The following is a 23,947-nucleotide window of genomic DNA, read 5'->3' as shown; positions in this document are numbered from 1 at the left end:
GTCATTTTTTGGACGGAGTAGAGGAATCACCACCACCAGGAGGAACACCACCAGGACCGGGAGGAGGAGCCAAAGAGGAAGTCGGGGAAAGGATTGAAGAACCCGGAGCATCGCTGGGACGAGGAGGAGACTCTATAATCCTCTGCCCCCGAGTCTTTAGGTCTGACTCGGAAATGACCTCGGGGACAGGAGGGTCAACAATAGCGCCGTCGATAACTACCTTGTCAGGATGTAAAGGAGAAAGGTCCAAGTCGGGAGCAATAACTCTGACTTGTTCCAAGAAAATTCTCCAAGACTCCTCGGCGCCCTCGGCGATAGAATCCTCCAACTCGGCGTATGCGTTCCGGGAATTCAGCAAGTCCTTCCTCACAGCAACAATATCTTGAAACAAACTGTGGTAGCTCTCTTGCGCTGTTTTCCTCAAATTTGCCTCCAAGGTGCATTGAGCCCGCAGCTTACCCTCCTCCTCCTTAAGGTGATCCCTCTCCTTCCTCAGTCTATCTCTCTCCTCCTTCAACTCTTTTTCATGTTTTTCATAAATAAGAAGTCTCCCCTCCAGCTCCTCAACCTTCGAGGATGCCCCCAAAGAGCTGAGGGGAGCCTTCTCAAAAATGTCCAAGAGTTTGCTACAAACACCCGCTGTCCTAAAACTCTCCTCAGCCATGGCGGTAAGGTGGTTTCGAACAGAAACATCATCCATACTTATAAAAGGATAGATGTTCTTTCGAACGAATGTCAAAGCATCCGCCTTAACCCCGCCATCAAAAGAAGAAGAGCCAGACTCTGAAGTCTTGCGCTTCTTCTTCTCGGGCTCAGAGAGAGTTTGGGCAAAAGGGGGTGGTCGGGGCAAACTCGAGGAAGAAATGACAAGAGGTTGAGAGGGAGTAACCACATTCTTAGGAGGAGGAGGAGGTGGCGGAGAGATGACCGTCTTGGCCCTAGCCCGGGACTTCGCCTTAGCCTCCTGGACCCTTTGGTAGGCCTCCTGAGCGTTCTTTTTTGCCATATCTATAAAAGAAACAACCAAGTTACAAGTCGGTAGAATACAAGTCGGCATAAACAACTCGGAAATAAAAAATGCATGCGCTACCTATGCAAGATTGAACGAAAGTCGACGTCCCCTGAAGGATTTTCCTCGTATCTAAGTATGGGGCCCTCCCCCATGCTTCTCGGAAAAACCCCACAATGGCCGCCTCCACCTCGTCTAGGTCATCTAGACCAATCTTTTCGCAAGGGGAGGCCGGCAACCAGTAAAGGGGAAAGCGGGGGGAGGAATGCTCGTCCAGAAAAAAGGGGTGGTGACCCCCTACAGCTTGAACCTTGAAAAAGAAGTTTTTGAAGTCGTGGAAAGATTCGTCGAAAAGGGTGAAAATCCTCCGACCTTGAATAGCTCTGAAGGATACCCATTGTTGTTTGTTGTTTAGCCCACTGAAGGGCTTAGTCATATGAAAGAGAAAGAAAAAAATCCTTAAAGAGGTCGGGAAGTCCAGAGCATGGCTTATAAACTGATAGATCTTCAAAAAACCCCAAGAATTGGGGTGGAGTTGAGTAGGGGCAACCTTACAGTGGTGCAAAACGGACATTTCGAAATCAGAGAAAGGAAGAAAAACACCCAAACGGGTGATCATACATTCATACATGAAGAAAAAATGAGGGGCCGCCTCATTAGCTCTCCCAAAACAGACCCGGTCTTCAGGACCCGGGATTATCAGTTCGTATTTGGGCTCATCCTCGTCCGAAGTACAGAGCCTGTGATGAGTACGAAGGTGGGTGATAAACTCAGCGTCAACCAACGGTTCCTCCCCAAGGACCGTATCGTCAACCCACTGAGAAAGAATGTCTACAGAAGCCATTTTTTATATAAAGAAGAAAGTGGCAGAAAACTTACAAAAAGGAAAAAGAAAAAGAAAATCAAAAAATACGGCCACTAAAGAAGAGAGATTCGAAACCAGAATCTACAGGTCAACCTATCTACTCGCAAAACAAAACATGCAAACATAAAGCATGACATGGAAAAAGCAAAACTAACCTTTATCCGAAAATGGAGGTTGGAGAAGAACAGAAGTCTTCGAACACAAAGATGCAGTATGTACAAGATAAGGAGAAAGTTTGAAAGATTGCAGAAACGGAAAATGGAAAGAGAGGGCAAATATTTATAAGAAGGGCTAAGGGGCATAATGGTAAAAAGCGAGGCAGTCATTAATGAGACTGCACCGTTACCAAAGCCCTCAATCCCTAAATGATCCCTCAACGGACACGACGCTTGAATTGACGTAACTGTCAGAAACTAAAGGTCGCGAAAATCACGTCGGTTTCCAAGATCCGTACTCTTTCAAACAAGTCGACTGCGAGCCCGAGTTGAATACTTGAACCCAAACTTTAAAGAAAATTTGGGCTCAAGTAGGGGCACTGTTCATACCCTGCCCCAATATAAAGGCCCAGGTCCAACTAAAAGGCCTAATCTAAAGGATTAGAGCCTAGCTAAGTACCGGCCTTCACATAAGAAGTCGGTATCAACCACGACTTGGTCAGAAGAGGTCGGATGCGAGATTAGCTGGCAGATAAACACTCATTCAAATGAGTAACCGCCCCTAAAATCTCTCTAACCGTCTCATAAAGCCATATCTTAACCTCCCCAAGATAATAGGGACGGTTACTACCCTAAAGATATGGCACTACACCAACGGTGGTTATTGGCTCGCCTCTATAAATACCCTGACACCCCTTCAGGTATCTCTAAGTTCCAATACATTCTAAACCTGCTTAACCCCATGCTGACTTAGGCATCGGAGTGTCTTTGCAGGTACCACCCCCCATTCACACGCGAGCACAAGTCGGACGGAGCCTCCCGAGTTGCGGACCTTTCCGGAGTTCTCCTCCATCATACACTTGGGCCGCCAAACGCCATTCTTATTATTAATCTCCGGTTACCTACCGTAACATACATGTATAAATACGTTAGTGTTTGCTTTAACTCCAAAGCTTTTGTAGTCCGCCAATCAAGTTATAATATCTTAGAAATTTTACAAATAATTAAAAATAGCTGAGATGGATCATACTTCTTTTTTTGTTTATATTATTTTATAAGCTAAATATATTTTATAACGGTTTATTCGTTATGATATTTTATAATAATGAATATAAATTTTTTTATCGGTTATGTATTAATTATATAATAGTTTCAATATCCGAATTATATAACGATTACGATTGAATTATAATGAATTTAGCTAGTGTTAAATATAAAAAGATAATATTGAAAAACTAAACTGCGACACATATAGGGTTAGTAATAAATAGAATAGAGTAGGATTTGGACTGTAATCTAATTTTATTTTCAGAGTTAAAAATTTTTTTAAAATTTTATTCTATTTTGTTTGTGGGTTAAAATTTTTTTAACATTAATCTTATCTACATCCTAAAATTCTAAGGGGATACTCTCATAAAGATGCAAAAAATGTCTTTTATTTAAAAGATATTTTTTAATAAGGAAAAGAATATGAAACTAAAAAGTTATTAACCAAAAACTAAACAAAATCACATTAATTTATATTAATAATTAATTTTAAATTTTTTAAATTTAAAATTTAAAATTGATTAAGTAAACCTAATTAAAACATATAAAAACCTTCCTCTTTTCTCTCACATTAACCTACTCACCTCCAACAATCACACAGACCTCTCTCTCACCGTCAGCACTAACACTCCCCAGATGCAATATCACCTTAAACCAGTGGCATAGTATCTAAGTTGTTCAAATTCATTCCAACAAAACAGTCTTTCAAGAAATGACGCTTCTAAGAATTAATGTGAAAGTTGTTGTCTGTTATGTTACTACCTTTTGTTATGTTGGAGGAAAAAGACTTTATGTTGTTTAAAATGGTTTCGTTTAGTTTATGTTGAAGAAAATAAACCTTCTTTTGACTTGATTTGGTTTGTATTGCTATTGAAGCCAAATATTTGTGTGGTTAATATGTTTGGTTTCTCATCTTTATGTTACCATTTTGATAAATGAACAGACCAATGTCAATGTATTTTTAAGTTTTGCGTTGAAGTAAATATAGCTTCTTTTAACATCACAAAATATAGGTAAAATAGGTCCTTTAAAATACTATTATAAGGCAAATAGGTCCCCCACATAAAAATAGCGTCGTTTGCATTCTCTGTCTAAGTGGGGACGAATTTGTCCTCCTCGAAACGACGTCGTTTTGCCCCCTGGTTCCAATACGACGTCGTTTTGTCCAGCGTGGATGGGGACCAAAATGTCATGGAGGTGACATGTCGCAGTTAACCTGACACGTCACCATTTTAACCGGATCAAATGGTTTGGGGACGTATTTGGTGGATATCTGAGAACCTCAGGATCGAAATCTTAGTAAATTTTGTAGAGGACAAAACTGTCGGATGGTAAATTTTTTGGAGATCTATTTGGGGTATTACTCAAAATTAATAAAAAGATCTTCACCACTTGTTTATTCGTTGTGAGTTTATTTAGCAGATGTGGTATGCGTGGTTGTTTGATTATGATAAATTATGAGATATTTCAGGGACAATTAAACAATACTTTAAGAGTTAGACAGAAATAACAGTAAAAAAGGAGAAGCATAATAGATGACTAATTGATTTTGAGTCCCGCTAGGGAAACAATGAGGTATCTATACAATATGTACAATGGGATGTTTATTTGACCCAATATGTATTAATAATGTAAATTAAACATCATTATCCCTAATTTCTAGGTGCCGCGAGCTCGACTCACACAATATGTGCGTCCTCCCTACGTACGGTGGCTTGTGCGGATGATGGCGCCAGTCGGAAAAGTGTCGGCGCGATGTTCGACGATGGCTGGTAACAGTGGTGGTACTGTACCGACTTTTACTTCGAGGAGAAAGTGAGAGAAAAAGTCGCCATAATTAATGAGTATCATAATTTAATTTAAATTTTTAATTGAAAACTACTCAAAATTAATTAATTATCTCTAATTTAATTTTAATTTCAATTTACTCTTTATTATACACCTTGTATAAAATATACATTGGCTCCTCATACTTTTTTATTGATTTTTTTTTGCTATTATTTAGCACATATGAATGAAAAAGAACAACAAAAATTTTCAAAAGTCAAAAAGTAAAAATTGTGAAAGTTATTAACTGATCGTTTATAAGCTACAAAATATAAAAGTAGAGTTGATCCTAATAGTTATCGATGACAATATAAAAAATGGCTATAAATTAATTTTTGCATTTACTGACTTTCTTATATAGATTCATTAGTTAGTAAAATTTATTGTACAATATATTGTGACGACTAAAAATTTATTCATATCTTTGAACTGCAAAATTAATCTTTATAATAGTAATTGAAATTAAACTCATTATATATAGATATAGTTAGATGGTGTATCGACTAAATTGATATATAACCATATTATTTATACATAAAAATTAGTCACTAAAATATTAATATATAATATATATTAAATAATAAAATATTTATTAAAAATATGTGAAACAAAACATACACAGATATAAACGAACACATATATTAAGGGTTAATACTTTTTTATTTTATGAATTAAAAAGTGAAAAGAAAATTTTTAATTAACTAATATTAACTAATTTTAGTATTTAGGTTTAGAATTTAAGTTAAGAATATATAATTTAAAGTCTAGAATTTAATATAAACAAACTAATTGAAAAAACGGCAATATTTAATAAAAAAATTAACCAAAATAGTCATAATTGACATTTAAATAATAATTAATGAATATTAAATAAGATAAATTCTGTTTATTTTTTATTTTTTTAATATTACTGTTAAAAAAATTAATTTATTAACATTATTCTTATTAATATTAACTAACATGTTGGATTAACATTTTATTTTTATATTATTAAAATTTATGATTTAAAATTTAATATTTAATGTTCGTCTAAATTTTGTCGGTCAGGTAATATTATTCTTATATAATAAGTTTAGTATTATTCGTAACCTTTTTTTTTTTGATAAAAAAAAAAAAAACAAATTTCATCTATTTTAAAATGAATTCATTCATGTATATATATAGATTAATGGTTATTTTTATTCAATCACTAAACAGAGGTACATACTCTCTCACATTTATTAATTTATTTTATATATAAAAACACCGCCTATACGAGATAGTAGCTAATAAACAAGGTACTCTAATCTCCCGTCTCCACAATTTAACTTGTCCATTTATTCTCCTCGATTAACACTAATGAGGATTCATCGGATCATATAAGTACCTTACTTATTTTTTTATTATTTAATTTTAAAGGGCACTAGTAGTAGTGAGGTGTGATTTGAAGTGGTGTGGAAATTCCGGTAGCATAATATTGACTTGTTGGTCAACAAGTTGCTTGATATCCATAGGATGCACGAATGATGGATTGGTAGCAGCATATGCATTTATTGCATTTATTTGATTCCATGCTTCTGTGGGATGAAAATCATCCCAAAACACGTACTCTTTCCTATTATAGCATGGTTTTTCATTTTCAATACACTCTCCACTCGACCCCGTAACACAGCAACCAACTGTTGAAACCGTAAAGCCTACAGATATACGTACAATACATGAGTCCATACAGTATCTTATAAAAAAAATGAGTTATGCTAAATGTATATTAAAATCAGCCACTAAAGTCAGCTACTAAAATCAGCTACTAGTATAAAATATATGCTGGAATATAGATACATATTGAAAATAAATTAAATTACACATATATTTATACACAAATATATTGGTGACTGATTTTAGTGACTGATTTTAATGTACAAATAACATTTTTAAAAATATAATATTACGTACCAGGTGCATTGGTATTTGCATTGGCAACTGCTGTAGAGTTTATAAAGATGGATTTGGAATAAGGAGAGAGGTTGAAATTGAGAGAATCCACCAGTGATACTAGCTTGCTATTGAAAATGGATACAGCTTCATTTCCCTCTTCATAACAAGATCCGTTTGTTCCAAAAGTTTTGATGGAATTTGGAATGCAACCTACAAGGCCCAACCCAACTATCACCAACTTTCTTGCCCCAACATCAATCAGATCCTACACCAAACAAACAATAATAGTTAATCGTTGATCTTAATTATATATATTTTTTATATTTAAGATCAATGGTTAAAAATTACTGAAATACCGGTTCACTTGAAAATTTTTTCATATAAGATATAACATAACATATAAATTAAAATAGAGTTGGTTTGAATGAATACCAGTAAATTGTGTTCGAAGTGTTGAATGAGAAGTTGTGCATATTGATGAGGGGTATAGATTTGGCTTGTTGGGTACAATTGTGACAGGAAATAATTGTTTATGTAATCATTGTTGCCAATGTTCACATAATACAAGCATTTGCTAAGATATTCCTGAGCTTTGTTCATACTTCCCAGTGTGCTGGCGATTCTGGAAACAATTACTCTGTGATGTGCTATCTGTAGTCCTAGAATGATCACAGCACCCTACCACCCAATGTATATATAGTTACTAAACTATTTATTAATTTAAAGTTGAAGAAATAATAAAAGAAAAGAAATTAATTACTGTATGAGAGCCACTCTCCACAAGAATTCCAGCAGCACCAGATGCATAGTTAACACCTTTAAGAATGTCATAGCCACTTGTGTTTGCAAAGGGTGGGATGAATTCCTCAAATCCCAGTTGCTGACCTGAAATAATAATTAGTTAATGATTATTACTAATTGAAGTTTAAAGAGAAGAGAAGTGTTAGTAATTGTTACCAATTATATCAATTGTGGTTAGGCCATTGGTGAATCTTCCGGTTGGGCCAAAAGGGAAGTCAATGCCATATGGTTTGAAATTGGCTTTGGCAACGGTTGCAAGATCGTTGTTGTTTCCACTATCAGAAAGTGAGTCACCGAAGATGAAAAGGCATGGCACTTGGGGTGCTCCCTTCACAAATACCACCATAAGAAGATGCAGAACCAACCACAGGATCTTCTTCCTTTCACATGCCATTGCCATGTCTCTTAGTTACACACAATATCAAAATTAAATGTGTATTTATAGGAGAGGGGGTGTTCATGATAGTGCCGAGCCAATCACAATGAGAAAAGTGTGTATCCATTATTATAATATCGTCTATGATGTGTATACTAAAATCAATCACTAAAACTAGTCTATCAATACAAAATTTATATTAAAAATAAATTAAATTACATATATATTTATACATAAATATATTAATAATTGACTTTAGTGTATAAATAATATTTTTATTGTAATATCCATAATAGAGTAGTGGGGCCTAACAGAGAAACACACCATGTCCAAATGATTCAAGCTATATGGTAATATTTGTTAGTATTGAAATAGTTATTTAGAAGAAGGGAGAAATACTAAATTTAAAATGTACCATTTTTATCATTATGTATAATCTAAAAATAAAAGTATTGATATCTTTACTTTTAATATATATGGTTTTTCAATGTCCTATGATCCTATATATCTCACTCTCTAGTCCACCATCTTATCCTCTTGTTCCAAAGAAAGCTTAACAAGTTTTGTGGTCTATTGTACTGGTCTGTTTCCCTGAGACCAACGATAAATTATGTCGGTACCATTAAATGCAGAGCTAAATGTTAAAACTGACAACTAATGTTATTTTTTTCCATAAAAAATTATGTTTGCAAAATAAAGTGTATATATGAATAATTATATATAAATGGCTAAATTAATATGTAACAGGCTTTTTATTGAATTTTGAATTTGTCATAGACTTATAATGCCATGTTAAAATATTATATATCTAAAAAAATTAAATAAAAAATGCATAAATAAATATATGTTGAACATTAAATTAAATAAAAAAAATATATTGTAGATGGGATATTGCTCTGAAAGGAGAGAAATATAATAAATACTATACCATAATATCTATGGAAAGAGAGAACACCATAATAAGTTCAACTCAGACCACTTAAGGCAGGGAGTTATTAACTTGAACAACATCGTATATGAAGAGTGCAGGGTAAGCAGAATTTGTAATATGTAGTAGAGATGTGTATGGCCTGGTCTGATTTGAAAATTTGGTTCGGTCTCAAATATTTTAGGTGTTAATTTAGTGTGATTTTATTGAATTTAGGGTTGAGTAAGGGTTTTAAAAATAGACCTGGTCATTATTTTGGGTCGGGTCCGAGTCATAGTTCGGGTCACCCGAAATCAGCTCGGTGGTCTGGTCATCATACACAATTAATATTTTGTGTTATTAATGATGGATGATGGCTATTATTATGTGGAATTTAAGTATTGTAAACCTTAATATTTTGTGTTATTAGTCATTATATATAAGACTATAAATTAATGTTTTATGTTTAAAATGTATAAGATTTTAGACTAATGCATAATATTGTGTTATTTGTATTGATTTAAATATTTGGTGTTATTAGGCAATATTAGTATTGATTATGGTTATGCTTTAATTTTAGAGAATAGTTGGTTCTTGTTATATTTTTCTAAATGAATTTTACTATGTCAAATAATGGTTGTAGTCTTGGAAATTTGGATATTTTTACATGATAACTTATAAGAAGGTATCGAGATAATATAATGTTAACGACCCAATTTTCACCCGGTTTCTACCCGGTATAATCGTGACCCGAAAATGTATAGGTTTCATCGGGTCTAGGGCTGGATTCGGGTCTAACAAATAGGCCCGGTATATATTTCGGATCGGATCTGTGTCACATCAAACCCGGTTTCACACGCCTATGCACATCCCTAATATGTAATCATTAATTAGTTATCATAAGTATTTTTAATGGTGAGAGATGATATCTAATAGTGTAGAATTACTTATTTTTTTATGATTAAGTACTGGCCAAATTTTAATAAAATTACTGGTCTCTAAACTTTTTCATATGATAATGATAATTGGATCAGATCGTTCAGCTCAACTAAATTAACTATTAAACTGGTTTAATTCATGAAAAAATCTATTAAATTGGTAAAATTAATTTAGTTACTAATAGTTAATTAATTTAAATTAATAAAATACATAATTTATATATAAGTATATTATTTTATGATATTTAATTTATCTCTTAATTAAACTTTTAGTTCTTTAATTTTATCGATTTAATAACCATTAGATTTTTATAATCTTAAAACTTACTTTTAGCTTGACCACATATTGATGTCGGAGATTCTTAGTCCACACATATTTATATTTGGTATTTATTTATTTAACAGTTAGTAACAACGTACATCGATTCATTATTTCAGTAACATTATGTTTCAATTATTGTCTCTCTATAAAAAACAAAATGAATTTATCGGGTAATAATATAGCAACGGATGTATACTTTCTACTTACATATATAAAGAGATCAGAATTGGAGTCATTTGGTATAAATTTCAGTTTTTTTTTTATTTTACATTTTTGTAATCCCTCTCACGTAATATTAAAGAATTGGTAATATTAGTCACCAAAAAAAAAAATTGGTAATATTTTTTTTTTTAAAAATAAAAAAGATAATCCATTAAGTAATTTTGGTATGGTTTAATTATTCTATTGGTTTTTATAGTTTCACACAATTTTCAATTAAGTCTCTATACTTTTTTTCCTTTAAATTAGGTCCTTGCACCAATTTTTTTCAATTAAGTCTTTTTTAGCAGTAATTGACTTAATTTTATAGGAACCCAACTAAAAAAAATTGGTGCAAAAACTCAAATAAAAAAAAAATATAAAGATCCAATTAAAAAAATATTGGTACAAGAACTTAATTAAAAAGAAACAAAAGTACAAAAATTTAATTAAAAATTTCACAAAATTATAAACCAACAGAGTAATTAAATTTTTTGGTATCTAATTTGTCCTTCATATGGATGGATGGATAGTGTAAAAAAAGGTAAATTTTCTTTTGTTCAGAGTATCTTTGTGTTTCACAAGTCAAAAACTAATTTATTGTGGATTGAAATTTTAATTGAGTTAAGTTTAAATTTTTGACATTTATTTAAATAAATAAATGAGTTAATTATTCGACCAATTTAAATAATAATTGAAGTGATATGATTGAAATAATTTACAAAGGTGAGAGAGATTTTGCTAAGCTGTGAAACATGGCCCATTAATTGATGAGATTTGTTTGCTTTCGTCTGAAAAGTTCTAGCATGGCACTATAGCACGCTATATATGAATCTATGATCTCCTTTTCTGAATCACAAGTTTGCAACATCATATGACCCACACTAGCTAGTATCCAATAATGCATGCACCATGCATGCTAATGCTACCTAACTTTCTCATTTCTTCTATAGACTCCACGAGAACTGAGTGAAACATGTGCTCTAATATTCAATTTACAAATAAAAGTATTATTCCTTAATTATACTGTTAAGCTAAGGAATAATACTTTTAATATTTCAGTTTTTTGTTGCATTTTTAATGTGATGTTAACTTTTAATTATTACTATATAGAATCAAAGTTCCAATCGAGACTTAGAAGAGATATTTCTTAAGCTTAAATCCAACGTCAGATTTTGATCCAGAGTCCATTTAATTACTTAAATATACTCTGTTCTACATTGCCATTGCCACAAGGAGAGAAAATGATAGAATATTGAATATAATCTGTTGTAATCAGGGGCGGAACTACATACTCGAGAAGGGGGCGATGCTGCTCTAATTTTAATTTTTTACATATAAATTATATGTAAATTTCAGTTTAGTCTTTTTTAAAATTTTATTGTATAAATATTTTTAACCTCTCTAATATTTCATCTAGCTCCGCACTAGTTCTAATAATGAAGGTGAATAGTAGAAAAAGAAAGGGGGACAGTTGCAATTGTCTATTAGTGGTGAACAGTGAGATGCTTGCTATGTGGGATCATATGAAAATTTCTTTGTATTTATTAATATTTTAAAACTTAAACTAAAAATAATGATAAGCTGATAATACTAACGTATAAGATAATTAACTCATCAGAATAAAAATATTCAGAGCATCTAAGAATTTTGGGGCTAAAACATTTTGTGATTTGTGTTTTTGTGACACCATAACCTCTTTTATCATTGCTTGCTTCCTTTCACATCATTATTTTACCTTCACTCAACTAGGATATTAATACAATTAGCTTGAATATAAAAATATATGTTTTTTAATAATGTATTAATATATGTTAAAAATTTTAAATTTTGTATTTTATTCTCTTAATAAGTATTTTAAATTGAGAAAGTCTAGGAGACCAGCACTTAACCAGCAAAAGAAAGGTAAGTAATTTCACATTATTGAATGAAATTTTACACCATTAAAAATATCAATAATAACTAATTAATGACTATAAATTACAAAACTTGTTGACCTCCTAATACTCCTCTTCTAAATTTGTTTCTAAAATCCTGTTTTGTTAAGGTGGATAATGAAAATTCGTTTGCCATATATGCATATCATTCCAATTAACCAAAAGCAAGCTTGGTAGTTGTGCTTTTCCTTTTTTTTTTGTATTATTTTATCTTTATATATATATTTTGTAGTCTGAGTTAGTTTTTGTCATGGTACATGAGTACACATGTAACATGTCTACCTCGTCCCTCCCCTATATGTAGCAGTGTTTGGTTTTGCTCTAAAGTAAAAGAATTCATTTGTTTTCCCAATATGTTTTATTTTTGGTCTGAGAGTGCGGTGGATATTATTATATGGGCCTTAGGTATTATCTTTATTTTCCGGTTTCGGCCATTTGTAAATCTTACACTTATACTTGGGTGTGTAACGAAAATAAGTTGCTGAAGTTGGATGCTCATAAAGACGGCGAAGAAGAATAATTTGGAGTCCAAAAAAGAAAAACAAGTTCAATTTTGTTGTAAAATAAATAATTAAAAAAGATATAATAAATATAAAATAAAAAACTGTAAATAAAAAATCTAGTATTAATATAATTAACTTACTAAAAATGATTCATATATATGTGTTTACTTAATATAGTAGGCTGTATATATTAGAGTATAATATTAGTGGATTAGATTGGAATTAGGTTAAATATAGTTGGAATAGCAAAAAGTTAGTGTAGTAGGTAGAGATGGAACCACATACAAAGTTGTGGGAGTATTTACCCACTGAATTATAAAAAAAATAATATAATAATAAATATACATAAAAATATATAATGTCCTATTGTATATATAATTGTATATTTGTATTTGTCCTATATATATATAATAAAGAAAATTATACGAAATTATTAGATTTGAATTTATCTTTTTTACATTTTTTTCTTGTTTCTCTCTCACAATTATAAGAACTTGAAAAAAAAATCAACGTTAACATTAAAATTATATTTTTAATAATTTTGTAATTATTTAGCTATAATTTTTTTATATTATATAAAAAATAATCAATAAAATATGATTTAATGGGTATAAAATACCTGACAAAACGCTAGTATTAATAATAACTATATTACGCAACATCACAAATATTAAAATAAAAAATACTTTTAACATGTTAATTAAATTATTATAAATTTAATTAATATATTTTTAAATTTTAAATATTTAAATATATTTATGTTAATTTTTTAAATTATTTTTGCCTTTATTACTAAATATTTTTTGATTTGTCACTAGCAATAAATGTATTTAATAGAATTATTAGTGATTATTATAATTATAATTCTCTCTCTATATATATATCAATTGTTGTATGAGATTAACATATACATATAAAACACACTTTTTCTTCAATCTCTAAGCTTATAACAGGCTGAACTTATTTGATCTAAAGTAATTAGGGAACTCTGCTCAGCTATAAGGTATGACGATGAATCATTCAAGAGTGAACGAGGGTTTGGATATTCACTGGATCAGTGAATCCTGGAGTTGTACCATTATATGTTTGTAATGCAGTTAAGGTGTTGACTGCTTGTGTTGGATGGAATTCATCCCAGAAGAAGTACCTATTCCTGTTGCTGCATGGCACTCCACCTTCAGCACACTGCCCGTCTGCGCGAGTCGGGCAGCAGCTGGAGGTGAAGACCATGAAACCAAGTGAAGGGTCAGTAAGGTCGCCAACAGTGCTGTTTACAAAGGTGAATTTGGAGCCATCAGACTTGTTGTTGAATCTATCAACAAGGCCTTTCAGGTTTTCATTAAAGAGGAAAGCAGCAGCATTCAAGTCATTATCACATGATCCGGTTGTTGTATTGATAAAACGAGGAATACACCCTATAGCTCCCAGCCCAACCATTACAACCTTTCTAGCTCCAGCATCATGCAGATCCTGCAATGTGTACACCAAAATCAGCTACTAAAGTCATCTACCAGTACATAAAAAATATGTTGAAATATAAATACACATTGAAAATAAATTAAACCACACATGTATTTATACACAAATACATTGGTGGTTGATTTTATTGTACAAATAACATTTCTCTATTATTTATTAGCTTATTTATCTTAATAAATAATTACCAAAATTTAATTTATTTTATGTCATTTTCTCTATGCATGGGTACGTACGTACCTTTTCAGTCGTAATAATTAAGTAAAGCAAAAAGTTTAATTAAGGACCAATCATTTTAATTATATTAGTTAACATTTTTAATTAGTAGTCTAATATTATATTTTTAGTCAATATTTTTTAATATTATTAATAAGTGACTAATTATTGACAGAAAATAATAAATTATATTGACCTTATAATATTACTTTTAATTAAAAAATCTTTTATTATAGTCGATCTCTATTAATTGAATGCTTTAATCTTTTTAGTAAATATCAATTACTTTAAGGTAGAAATTAAAGTGCAGTTGACTTCACCTGAATTTTCACCTTATTTACTTTAATGCTTGGCAACTTTATTGTAGCCAGCAAAAACTTTTTCTTAGGGTTGCAAATAATTATGATGTACATGTACTATTTTATTTGCAAATATATAGTATATATATATATAACATGTAAATTTTGATATTTTATTATTTTTTACACACGTTCACATAAATTCAGTATAATTTACTCACACAGATTTTATAAGAGAAAAAATAAAATATATGCATATTTAATGCTATTAAATTTTGAAATATAGTATTAATGTATTATTATTACTACATTTGAATAAAAAAGATAGTGAGATAGATATATACCTTTACATAGAGAGATAACTGACGAACAAGAACTTGGGCATATTGCTGAGGAGTATATGTGGCGCTGGTAGATGAGTTAGGAAGAAAGTAATTGTTTATGTAATCATTGCTTCCAATATTCACGTAATACAAACACCTACGAAGGTATTCCAATGATCTCTCATAACTTCCCAATCTTTCAGTTATTCTCGATACAATGATTTTGTGGTTTCTTATCTGTTCTCCCAAGCTGATAACGCTTCCCTGCATCACTTTCATTCAATAATACTTATTCTAATTTTATATAAATATATGTATATTATTATAATAACACCAAAATTGAAGTCAAATATGATTATATTTGGAAGAAAAAGTTTAGGAGGCCAGCAGTTTTATTGAATTTTGATCAGCATGTAACCAGCAGAAGAAGATGAGCCATTGGATGAAATCTCACACTAATCTCACACCATCAAATCATTATTAATGGTTAATTAATGGCTAACAATCACAAAAATTGCTGGCCTAGTGTGTAGGAACGAACCAGTTGCCTGCCGCTCTCAAAACGAATTCCAGCAGCACCGGATGCATAGTTGACGCCTTTAAAAATGTCATAACCACTTGTGTTTGCAAAGGGTGGGATGAAATCCTTAAATCCCAGATGGCAGGCTGCATTATTGTTACGAGAAATATTAGAGACTAGTAACTTTTGTGATTTGTAACTATTAAATAGTCATTAATGATATTTTTAATGGTATAAAATTTTATTCAATGATGTGAAATTATTCACTTTTTTTTTTGCTAATTATTACATACAAGTAAAAATTTAATAAAATTACTAGCTCCTAAATTTTTTGTATTATTATTTACGGTAAATATTATATAATATATAGTTATTATTGTAGGACCAAATAAACCTCGATTTTATGGGCCTATGGGGGCTTTATTTGTTTTAAAAAGCTATACCATGATGATGATGAATGATGATGTCTGTGTATGTGACAAAAGATTACGTGCAAAGTAGAAATTCACGTGTAATAACTTTTTTTATATAAAATTGATAATTAAAAATTGTTAAATAATTTAATAAATTTAATTATTAACTTCTCATCAAGATAAATGCTCATGAATTTCTACCACGTATAAACTGTTATACATGCCATTGCATCTGATCTAGTTGACTTTTTTTCTAAAAGACAAAGCTTATCGAAGATTTTGAATTAAAATGAAATGCAATGCACAATAATCATTTGTGTAATAAGCAAGAAGTGAATTAGGTGTATATTTAAATCTATCAAAATCAGTTATTATAGCAGAATATATATTAAAATATATAATATATATTAAAAATAAATTAAATTATACATACATTATATATATAGACTAATTTCGTAATTAATTTTAATATATAAATATCATTTTGATTATCATTTAACGCTTTAAGTGCTTTAGCAAAGAAAATCACTCTTAGAATATATTTTAGGAAATAAACATATTATTATACATTAAAATTATTAGACATTAAAATTATTAGACAGTAAAATCAGTCACTAATGTATTATGTATAAATATATGTATAATTTAATTTATTTTTAATGTGTATTTATATTCTAACATATATTTTATATTAGTGATTGATTTTAGTGTATACGTAACATAATTGTTTAGAAAATTATGTATCAATATATTTCAAAGAATTATATAGTATTTGTTAATTCTAAAATATATTTTAACAATTACGTATAAAAGAAGATAAAAGCTAAAAAAACATTATTTTAAAAATATTAAATTATTGATATTTTTTATAATTATCTTATTTGAGATAATATTAGTCAATTTTCTATTTTTTTCACTAAAAATATTAGCTAGCTTCTAGAATTTTCTTTTCTTCTTATCCTAAATATTGAAGTGGTTTTAAATTTATTCCTAATACATATTTTTTTATCTCTAATATTTAAAAACGCTTTCAATTTTATACCTCTTTCTTATTTGATCTAAATTATTGGCACACAAAAGAATATTTTCTACCATATATAATAAAAAATAAAAGATTACAACATGCATATGAAACATTAACATACCCTTTAAAATTAAAAAGAAGGATGAGAGAAATAGCATTACCCATTATATCAATTGAGGTAAGACCATTTGTGAATCTTCCAGTTGGGTTTCTATTTGGGAAGTCGATGCCATATGGTGTGTAATTTGCTTTAGCATTTGTTGGAAGATTATTGTTGTTTCCATTGTCTGCTAATGAGTCTCCAAATATATATAACCCTGGCACTTGGGATTTCCCATTCACCAACACAACAATAACAGAAACAACATGAGTTGTCACAACCAACCATGTCTTCATGCAAACCATCTATCTCTTCTGTTATTCTCTGATCTATGAAGACGCTAATATTAATGAGGATAGAGGAGCTAAAACTTATGTATTATTTATACTACTACTACTGTAAGTGTATATATATTTCTGTCGGAAATATTTGGTAACCAAAGAAAATCAGTTAAAAACAGTCAACTTGTCTTATTGAGCATCATTAATTGTTGTGACAATTAATAAATGTTAGATAAGACAAGTTCTGGCTTTTTTTTGTATACAGGTGAAAACTTAAATACAATTGACTTTATGTAAAGTTGATAGGTGAGAGTTGTTAGATGATTTGACTTATTTGATTAATTTTTTATCCTATCAACTTCACGTGAAGTCGACTTCACCTGAATTTCTACATTATATATATGCATCCTCTCTGATCTTCCTTGAATTAGCTTTAATTTATCTCAACGTGGAAAAAAAGTTGCAAAGAAATTAAAATTTTGATTATTCAATAATAGCATGCAAAAATTAAATTATTGCAAAGTTCATACCTCATAGATGGGTAGTGGGGTGGCAGTTTTGACTTTTCAGCACTGGATTGCAGGAATTAGTTAATCATTTGTTTAATTTGCAAGATGTGTGTTATTTCAACAACAATAATGACAGACGTACGAAGACACATGCAGCAGGTTTGGCAAGTTATCACACTTTGATTAATTAATAATATTTGTGTGCGTGTGTATATATTTACTCGGTTCTTTGCGTTTTCTGGTTCTAATATATACATCTAGTTTTTTTTTTTTTTCTATGCTCAAATTATAGTTTGAATATCTACATCTAGTTAGGAAGTGAATACTGAATAATACTTACTGTTTTTGCGTGGAGAATAGGCCTTTTTGTATACCTCGTTCACTTTTCAATGATCATTTGTATTTTTTAGATGCTACGAATTATACTTTGGACAAGGCAAAAGAAAAAATTGATATATATATAAAAGGCATTCTGATATTTAAGTTAATATTTAAAATAGTTAATATAAAATTAAAAAATAGCTGATGAGATCATACTTTTTTTTGTTTGTATTATTTTATAAGCTAAATATATATATATATATATATATATATATATATATATATATATATATATATATATATATATATATATATATCTTATAAGTTATAATTGTTTATATCGGTTATGATATTTGATATAATAATGAATATAAAGTTTTTTATCGGTTATGTATTAATTATATAGTAGTTTGGATATCCGAATTATATAACGACTATGATTGAATTATAAGCCTACGTTTATTTTTGATAACAGTATAAGATAAGACATTAATATAAGAACAAAATATAAATGACAAGAGATACAAAATTTAGTATTTTTGTTTTTTTTTCGGTAATAAAGTTGAACAAATTATAAAAGTTTAATTTATTTTCATTCAAAAAATTTAAGAAAAAAAATATAATGATAAAAAATATAATTATAAAAAATTAACAAAAATAATAAAAAAATTAAAAAATAAAATTATATTTTTTGTTAGAAATTTTTTTTTCAAAAGGCATGCATTTTTCAAATTTGCTATTATTCCTCCACAAACTCAATTTCTATCATCTTTCTTTCCCTCAATTTCTGCAATGAACTACTCGCTCAATCCTGATCTGATTTCTCATATTTTCTGGAAATATATTTGCACATTGAAATTAGCATTTGATCTTTAAATATTTAATTTATTTAGAATTGTTAATTTTAAAATTCTGATTTTTATTCACAACTAATAATGCAAAAAAAAAGGCAAATATATAATTACTTATTAAATTTAATTATTCTATCAACCTTTATAATTTTATTAAATTTATATTAAATCCTTTTTTATTTAAATTTTAACGTCACTTTTAATTTTTATAATTAATTAAATTCTTTAATTTCTATATTGTTCCTCTATTTGTACGATAATCTAGTCAGAGAACAGCTTGTCTCAAAAGGTTATCTTTACCCCTAACGATTCTTGTTGCCAATCCCTTCATTAAGGGGAAAAAAAACTTAAAACTATTATTATTACATCATTCAATACCGTTTCTGAAATTCTACACAAATTAAACCTTACATCATTAACCAAAGGGGAAAAAAACCTTTGATCCATGACCTATTGTTTTATATCACATTTTTCTTGTGTACCAAAAGTATGCACTTGTATTGAAATTTTTGTACTCGAAAAATTTATGTCATATGATTCATGATTCATTCAGTTTTCATTTTTTTTATTAAATTGTATTCCAAGATTGATTCCCGCTCCATATTATTTGTGACAAGTAAAAGTATAGAGTACCAACATATTATCTGCCAATTTATTGCCAATAATGATTAGTTATTATATTTTAAACACATATATAAAGAGATACATCCAAAAAATATATCTATAAAGACACTTCTATTAAATACAATTATAAAAAATATACTTTTATTAGACACATTCATAAAGACACTTCCATTAAACATAATTATAAATAAAAGTTGGCATATATTGGCAGAAATGCTGTTGGTAACATAGTGGAGTTGTTGCGACAAAAGCTATATGTTCTCTAGTTGAATAATTGCTTTTTCTTATAAAGTATAGACCATCAATTTAGAATTTCAAACGAAATTCAAACAAGTGCCATGAAGTATGAACACAAAAAAACATATTTGTAGTTTGGAAGCAAAACCAAACATTCAGCAGCGAAAGCTACTATTCTTTAGTTGCTTTCTCCTGCAAACAATAATTAGTGATTTTCAAATGGAAATTAAATTTATTTTACAAATCTTCAGCTATAAGCCATGTACACTTTGTCTTATTATATATATTAAAAAAAATTTAAATTGTATCTTTTCAACTTCTTAAAAAAATCAATTTAGTCAAAATGAGTGTATTATACCTCTTTAAAATTTAGGTATGGTGTAATAAATTATCTCTGAACTTCTCTAAATGTGCAACCCGATGTGGCCATCTTTGTTGAATGTGCATTTTTCATTTTTAACAAAGAAATTTGATTAAATCGGGCTAACTCATCTGAAAGTTCGTAGAGCACAATAAGGTTGGATTAGTCTAGTGACTTACTCTGTTTAAACAAGTGTCAAGAGTTTGAATTCTGCATTGTGCAGATTAGTCCTTCTTTTATCGGTTGGGAGATATGGTTCGAACAAAAAAAAATCCCACTATAACATGATCCGGCACAAGAAGTTTCAATCAGTAAGCAAATAGTTTTACCAAAATTCATTACAAATTACACTTGTATCTGTGAACGCTACTTAGACATTATTATAAGTATAAATTACGGTATAGAAAAGAGAAAATTTAAGAGGTGTTTCCTCTAGTATACATATGGCATAATAATAATTAAAACTTGGGGAGAAATTGAAGAGAACATTCTAGAGGATGTGAATCTCAGAGAGAGGCTAAGCGATTGATATCAATAGGGTAAGCATCAGATGAAGATTGAGCACTGTAAGCCCTTCTACCAATGACTGTGTTGGCAGCATCCGTTGGATGAAATGCATCCCAAAACACGTACTCCCTTCTGTTCCTGCATGCTGGTTGCAGGGGCAGACATGTAATTTGACCATTGTTCCTCCCTATCCCGCAACACCCTGCATTTGTAACTCTGAAACCATAGGATGCAGGGTTGCTTATAATATCTTGAAAGACACCATAAGTGTTGATGTACGTGAATCTTGCATCGGGTAGCTGGTTGTTGAGTTGATCAACAAGGGATTTCAATCCATTGTTGAATATTTGGTTTGCTGAATTGATTCTTTCTACACATGTTCTGCCATCTGGGCTATTTTGGGCCAATTCATTTGGGCTGCAACCTATCTGACCTACTCCAAATAGCGCCATCTTCCTTGCTCCATAGTTATACAGAATCTTCAAAAAAGGAAACTTCTATTAGTTGCTTTGGTTTACAAGCATGAGATATTAAAATAGAAATACAGAGATATAAAATTGTGTTGAACAGATATGGACAAATATATTATGAATTAGTAAATTTTGTGTCTATCATAACATAGAAATACTAATAAGAGATATAACTTTTTTATATTATTTTTGTTAATTTTTTATAATTATATTTTTTTTCAAAATTTTTAAATAAAAAATAGGTTTAATTACTCTATTGATTCATATAGTTTCGCAAAATTTTCAATTAGGTTCCTATGCTTTTTTTCCTTTTAATTGAGTCCTTGCATCAAATTTTATTTTTAATCGAGTCCCTATATTTTTTTCCTTTTATTTGGATCCCTATACCAATTTATTTATTTTTTAATTGGGTCCCTATATAATTGAACCAATTACTGTTAAGAAGGACCTAATTGAAAAAAAAAATAGTGCAGGGAACCAATTAAAAAGAAAAAAATATAGGAATCTAACTGAAAATTTCGCAAAACTATAGAAACCGACAAAGTAATTCAACCAAAAAAATAAGAATAAATTAAATTTTTATAATTTATTTTAGTTTATTATTAAACAAAATACAAAAATATTAATTTTTGTGTTTATATTTTTGTGTCTTATTCTTAATATCTTATCTTATTATGTTTCCAGAACAAAATGTAGTTATATTGATGTATTATTATTTGCAAATAAAAGTGAATAAATGAAGGGGAAAAAGAGAGAGACCCTGAGTTGCTGAGTATATGCTTGAAGAAGATTATCGGCATATTGTTGTGGTGTGTATTCCCTGCTGGAGGAATATAATTGTGGCATGAAATAGTTGTTAAGGTAATCATTGCTTCCAAGTCCAATTGAGTAAATGCACTTGCTCAAGTAATTTGCAGCTTGGTTCTCATCTCCTAGTATATTTACAAGTTGGCCTACCGTCTTTTGGTAATTTTGCACTTGCCCACTGAAACTAATTCGGTCTCCCTATAAAAAGTTAACAAATTTTACACACAAAACAACATAATTATTTTGCATGCCCAAAAAAAGAAAAACCTTCTAACATTTTTGAAGAAATAATGAAATTAAATTAAATAGTACCAATTGCCTTCCAGTTTCTTCTCTGATTCCAGCAGCTGCTGATGCATAATTGACTCCTTTGAGTATTTCTTGTCCACTGGCGCTTGAAAACGGAGGTATGTAACCATCAAACCCCAAAAGCTCAGCTGTTAATTAAATTAATAAATTCCAACATAAATTAGTTAGAGAAATTTCGTGTATTTACTAAACCACCCCTCCAAAAAAAATTTTGTACATAGGTATATATAATCAATAATTAAGGTGACAAAACTGACAAGGGCATGTGTTAGTAGAATTTTTATGCTGGTGCACTTTAAATTCTTCTACCGATCAAAGGACTACTATCTTATACTGCATATTAATGGCATACCTAACAAGCCCATGTGATTGGAATTCAATTTAAGTAAGGGTAGGCAAAGACCTTTTAATATGGTGCCAACATATATATGCATAAATAAAAAATGAACGCATGCATGCATGAAAAAAACAATAACTCAAATTTAATGATTGAAAAACCGGCCCTAGATTGAAAGTTGATAAATTTATGGTGAAAACTTAGGTGAAGTCGACTTCACGTGAAGTTGATATCTAAAAGTTATTAGATGATTTGACTAAGGGAAAGTATGAGGAGCCAATGAAATATTTATACAATGTATACAATGGAAGTTTATAGAGTATTAGAGATATAATCATTAGTGTTACATTTTTCCATCAGCTGAAACTTTTGGGATGAGTGATATCATGATATGGTATTAAAGCGCTAGATCCGAAAGGTCAAGAGTTCGATCCTTGGTGAACCCAAAAGTTAAACTAATTTTTCGAGAAGATGTTTATTATCCTTGTACTCGGATGGTTATTCTAAATAGACTAAATTTACATCTAACGGCTTTCAAATATCAACTTCACGTGAGTTTCCACCAAAATATATTTTAAGGTAATTAATTATCCATGTAATAAATTATTAAAAGATGTCAAATCTTAGACGGTTGACTATAGATAGATATTATTATTATTGTGATTAGTTAATAAAGATGATTATGACAACGATAGATGACGTTAACAAGCAAGGTCATGCATGTGAAAACCAGTTAAAGCAGGTTATAAAAAAGTATGTGATTTTAATTAAGTACATGATATTCATGCAATTTAGATGAGTTAGAAGTTAGAATAAGCAAACTTACTAATGACATCAACAGTGGTTTTGCCATTAGAGAACCTTCCAGTTGGGCCACCAAAGTCAATCCCATAAGGCAGGTAATTGGCTTTAGCCAAAGAGTTAAGATTGTTGTTGTTTCCATTGTCCACCAATGAGTCCCCAAATATGAAGTAGCATGGTACCTGTGGTGCACCTTCAACTACTTCACTACTACTCAGAAGAACCGCCACCAGCAATGTTGCCACAATCCACTTCATCATGAGCACCATTGAATTGAATGAAGCTAATAAGTCACCCTTGGCAAAGTGGAAGCTATGTTGTTTACTTTGTCGATGCTATGAAATGCTATGAAGTATTTGCCA

The 23,947-nt window shown here is 30.1% G+C and overlaps 3 protein-coding genes across 3 annotated transcripts; all 3 read right to left on the bottom strand.

Moving 5' to 3' along the window:
- Nucleotides 1–6,062: 6,062 nt before the first annotated feature.
- Nucleotides 6,063–8,099, bottom strand: LOC112714387 (GDSL esterase/lipase At5g45670). The gene is made up of 5 exons (XM_025765971.2): nucleotides 7,775–8,099; nucleotides 7,578–7,702; nucleotides 7,250–7,495; nucleotides 6,836–7,082; nucleotides 6,063–6,579 (listed from the first exon to the last, which is right to left on the bottom strand). Exons 1-5 carry the CDS (start codon nucleotides 8,016–8,018, stop codon nucleotides 6,296–6,298), a joined length of 1,146 nt encoding a protein of 381 aa, XP_025621756.1. The 5' UTR covers nucleotides 8,019–8,099; the 3' UTR covers nucleotides 6,063–6,295.
- Nucleotides 8,100–13,741: 5,642 nt separating this feature from the next.
- LOC112714389 (GDSL esterase/lipase At1g29670) lies at nucleotides 13,742–17,500 on the bottom strand. Its single transcript, XM_025765973.2, has 4 exons — nucleotides 17,232–17,500; nucleotides 15,655–15,779; nucleotides 15,135–15,377; nucleotides 13,742–14,269 (listed from the first exon to the last, which is right to left on the bottom strand). The coding sequence occupies exons 1-4, from the start codon at nucleotides 17,473–17,475 to the stop codon at nucleotides 13,820–13,822; spliced, it is 1,062 nt and encodes a 353-aa protein (XP_025621758.1). The 5' UTR covers nucleotides 17,476–17,500; the 3' UTR covers nucleotides 13,742–13,819.
- A 3,156-nt stretch (nucleotides 17,501–20,656) lies between these two features.
- On the bottom strand, nucleotides 20,657–23,947 carry LOC112714388 (GDSL esterase/lipase At1g29670). The gene is made up of 4 exons (XM_025765972.3): nucleotides 23,611–23,947; nucleotides 22,451–22,575; nucleotides 22,091–22,336; nucleotides 20,657–21,340 (listed from the first exon to the last, which is right to left on the bottom strand). Exons 1-4 carry the CDS (start codon nucleotides 23,852–23,854, stop codon nucleotides 20,861–20,863), a joined length of 1,095 nt encoding a protein of 364 aa, XP_025621757.1. The 5' UTR covers nucleotides 23,855–23,947; the 3' UTR covers nucleotides 20,657–20,860.

Source organism: Arachis hypogaea, chromosome 10, assembly GCF_003086295.3.
Source record: "Arachis hypogaea cultivar Tifrunner chromosome 10, arahy.Tifrunner.gnm2.J5K5, whole genome shotgun sequence".
Taxonomy (NCBI): Eukaryota; Viridiplantae; Streptophyta; class Magnoliopsida; order Fabales; family Fabaceae; genus Arachis; species Arachis hypogaea.
This window is presented reverse-complemented; position numbering and strand designations above follow the sequence as displayed.

What these genes read in the sequence shown, in the direction of transcription:
- LOC112714387 (XM_025765971.2), bottom strand. Translation starts at nt 8,018, where the DNA reads ATGGCAATGGCATGTGAAAGGAAGAAGATCCTGTGGTTGGTTCTGCAT. An exon ending in ACTTCGAACACAATTTACTG is followed by an intron (nt 7,083 to 7,249) that starts GTATTCATTCAA and finishes TGTTTGGTGTAG; the next exon opens with GATCTGATTGATGTTGGGGC. An exon ending in TGCAAATACCAATGCACCTG is followed by an intron (nt 6,580 to 6,835) that starts GTACGTAATATT and finishes GTATATCTGTAG; the next exon opens with GCTTTACGGTTTCAACAGTT.
- LOC112714389 (XM_025765973.2), bottom strand. Translation starts at nt 17,475, where the DNA reads ATGGTTTGCATGAAGACATGGTTGGTTGTGACAACTCATGTTGTTTCT. An exon ending in TTGAGAGCGGCAGGCAACTG is followed by an intron (nt 15,378 to 15,654) that starts GTTCGTTCCTAC and finishes AAAGTGATGCAG; the next exon opens with GGAAGCGTTATCAGCTTGGG. An exon ending in AGTTATCTCTCTATGTAAAG is followed by an intron (nt 14,270 to 15,134) that starts GTATATATCTAT and finishes TACACATTGCAG; the next exon opens with GATCTGCATGATGCTGGAGC.
- LOC112714388 (XM_025765972.3), bottom strand. Translation starts at nt 23,854, where the DNA reads ATGGTGCTCATGATGAAGTGGATTGTGGCAACATTGCTGGTGGCGGTT. An exon ending in AACCACTGTTGATGTCATTA is followed by an intron (nt 22,576 to 23,610) that starts GTAAGTTTGCTT and finishes TTTAATTAACAG; the next exon opens with CTGAGCTTTTGGGGTTTGAT. An exon ending in AAGAAACTGGAAGGCAATTG is followed by an intron (nt 22,337 to 22,450) that starts GTACTATTTAAT and finishes AACTTTTTATAG; the next exon opens with GGAGACCGAATTAGTTTCAG.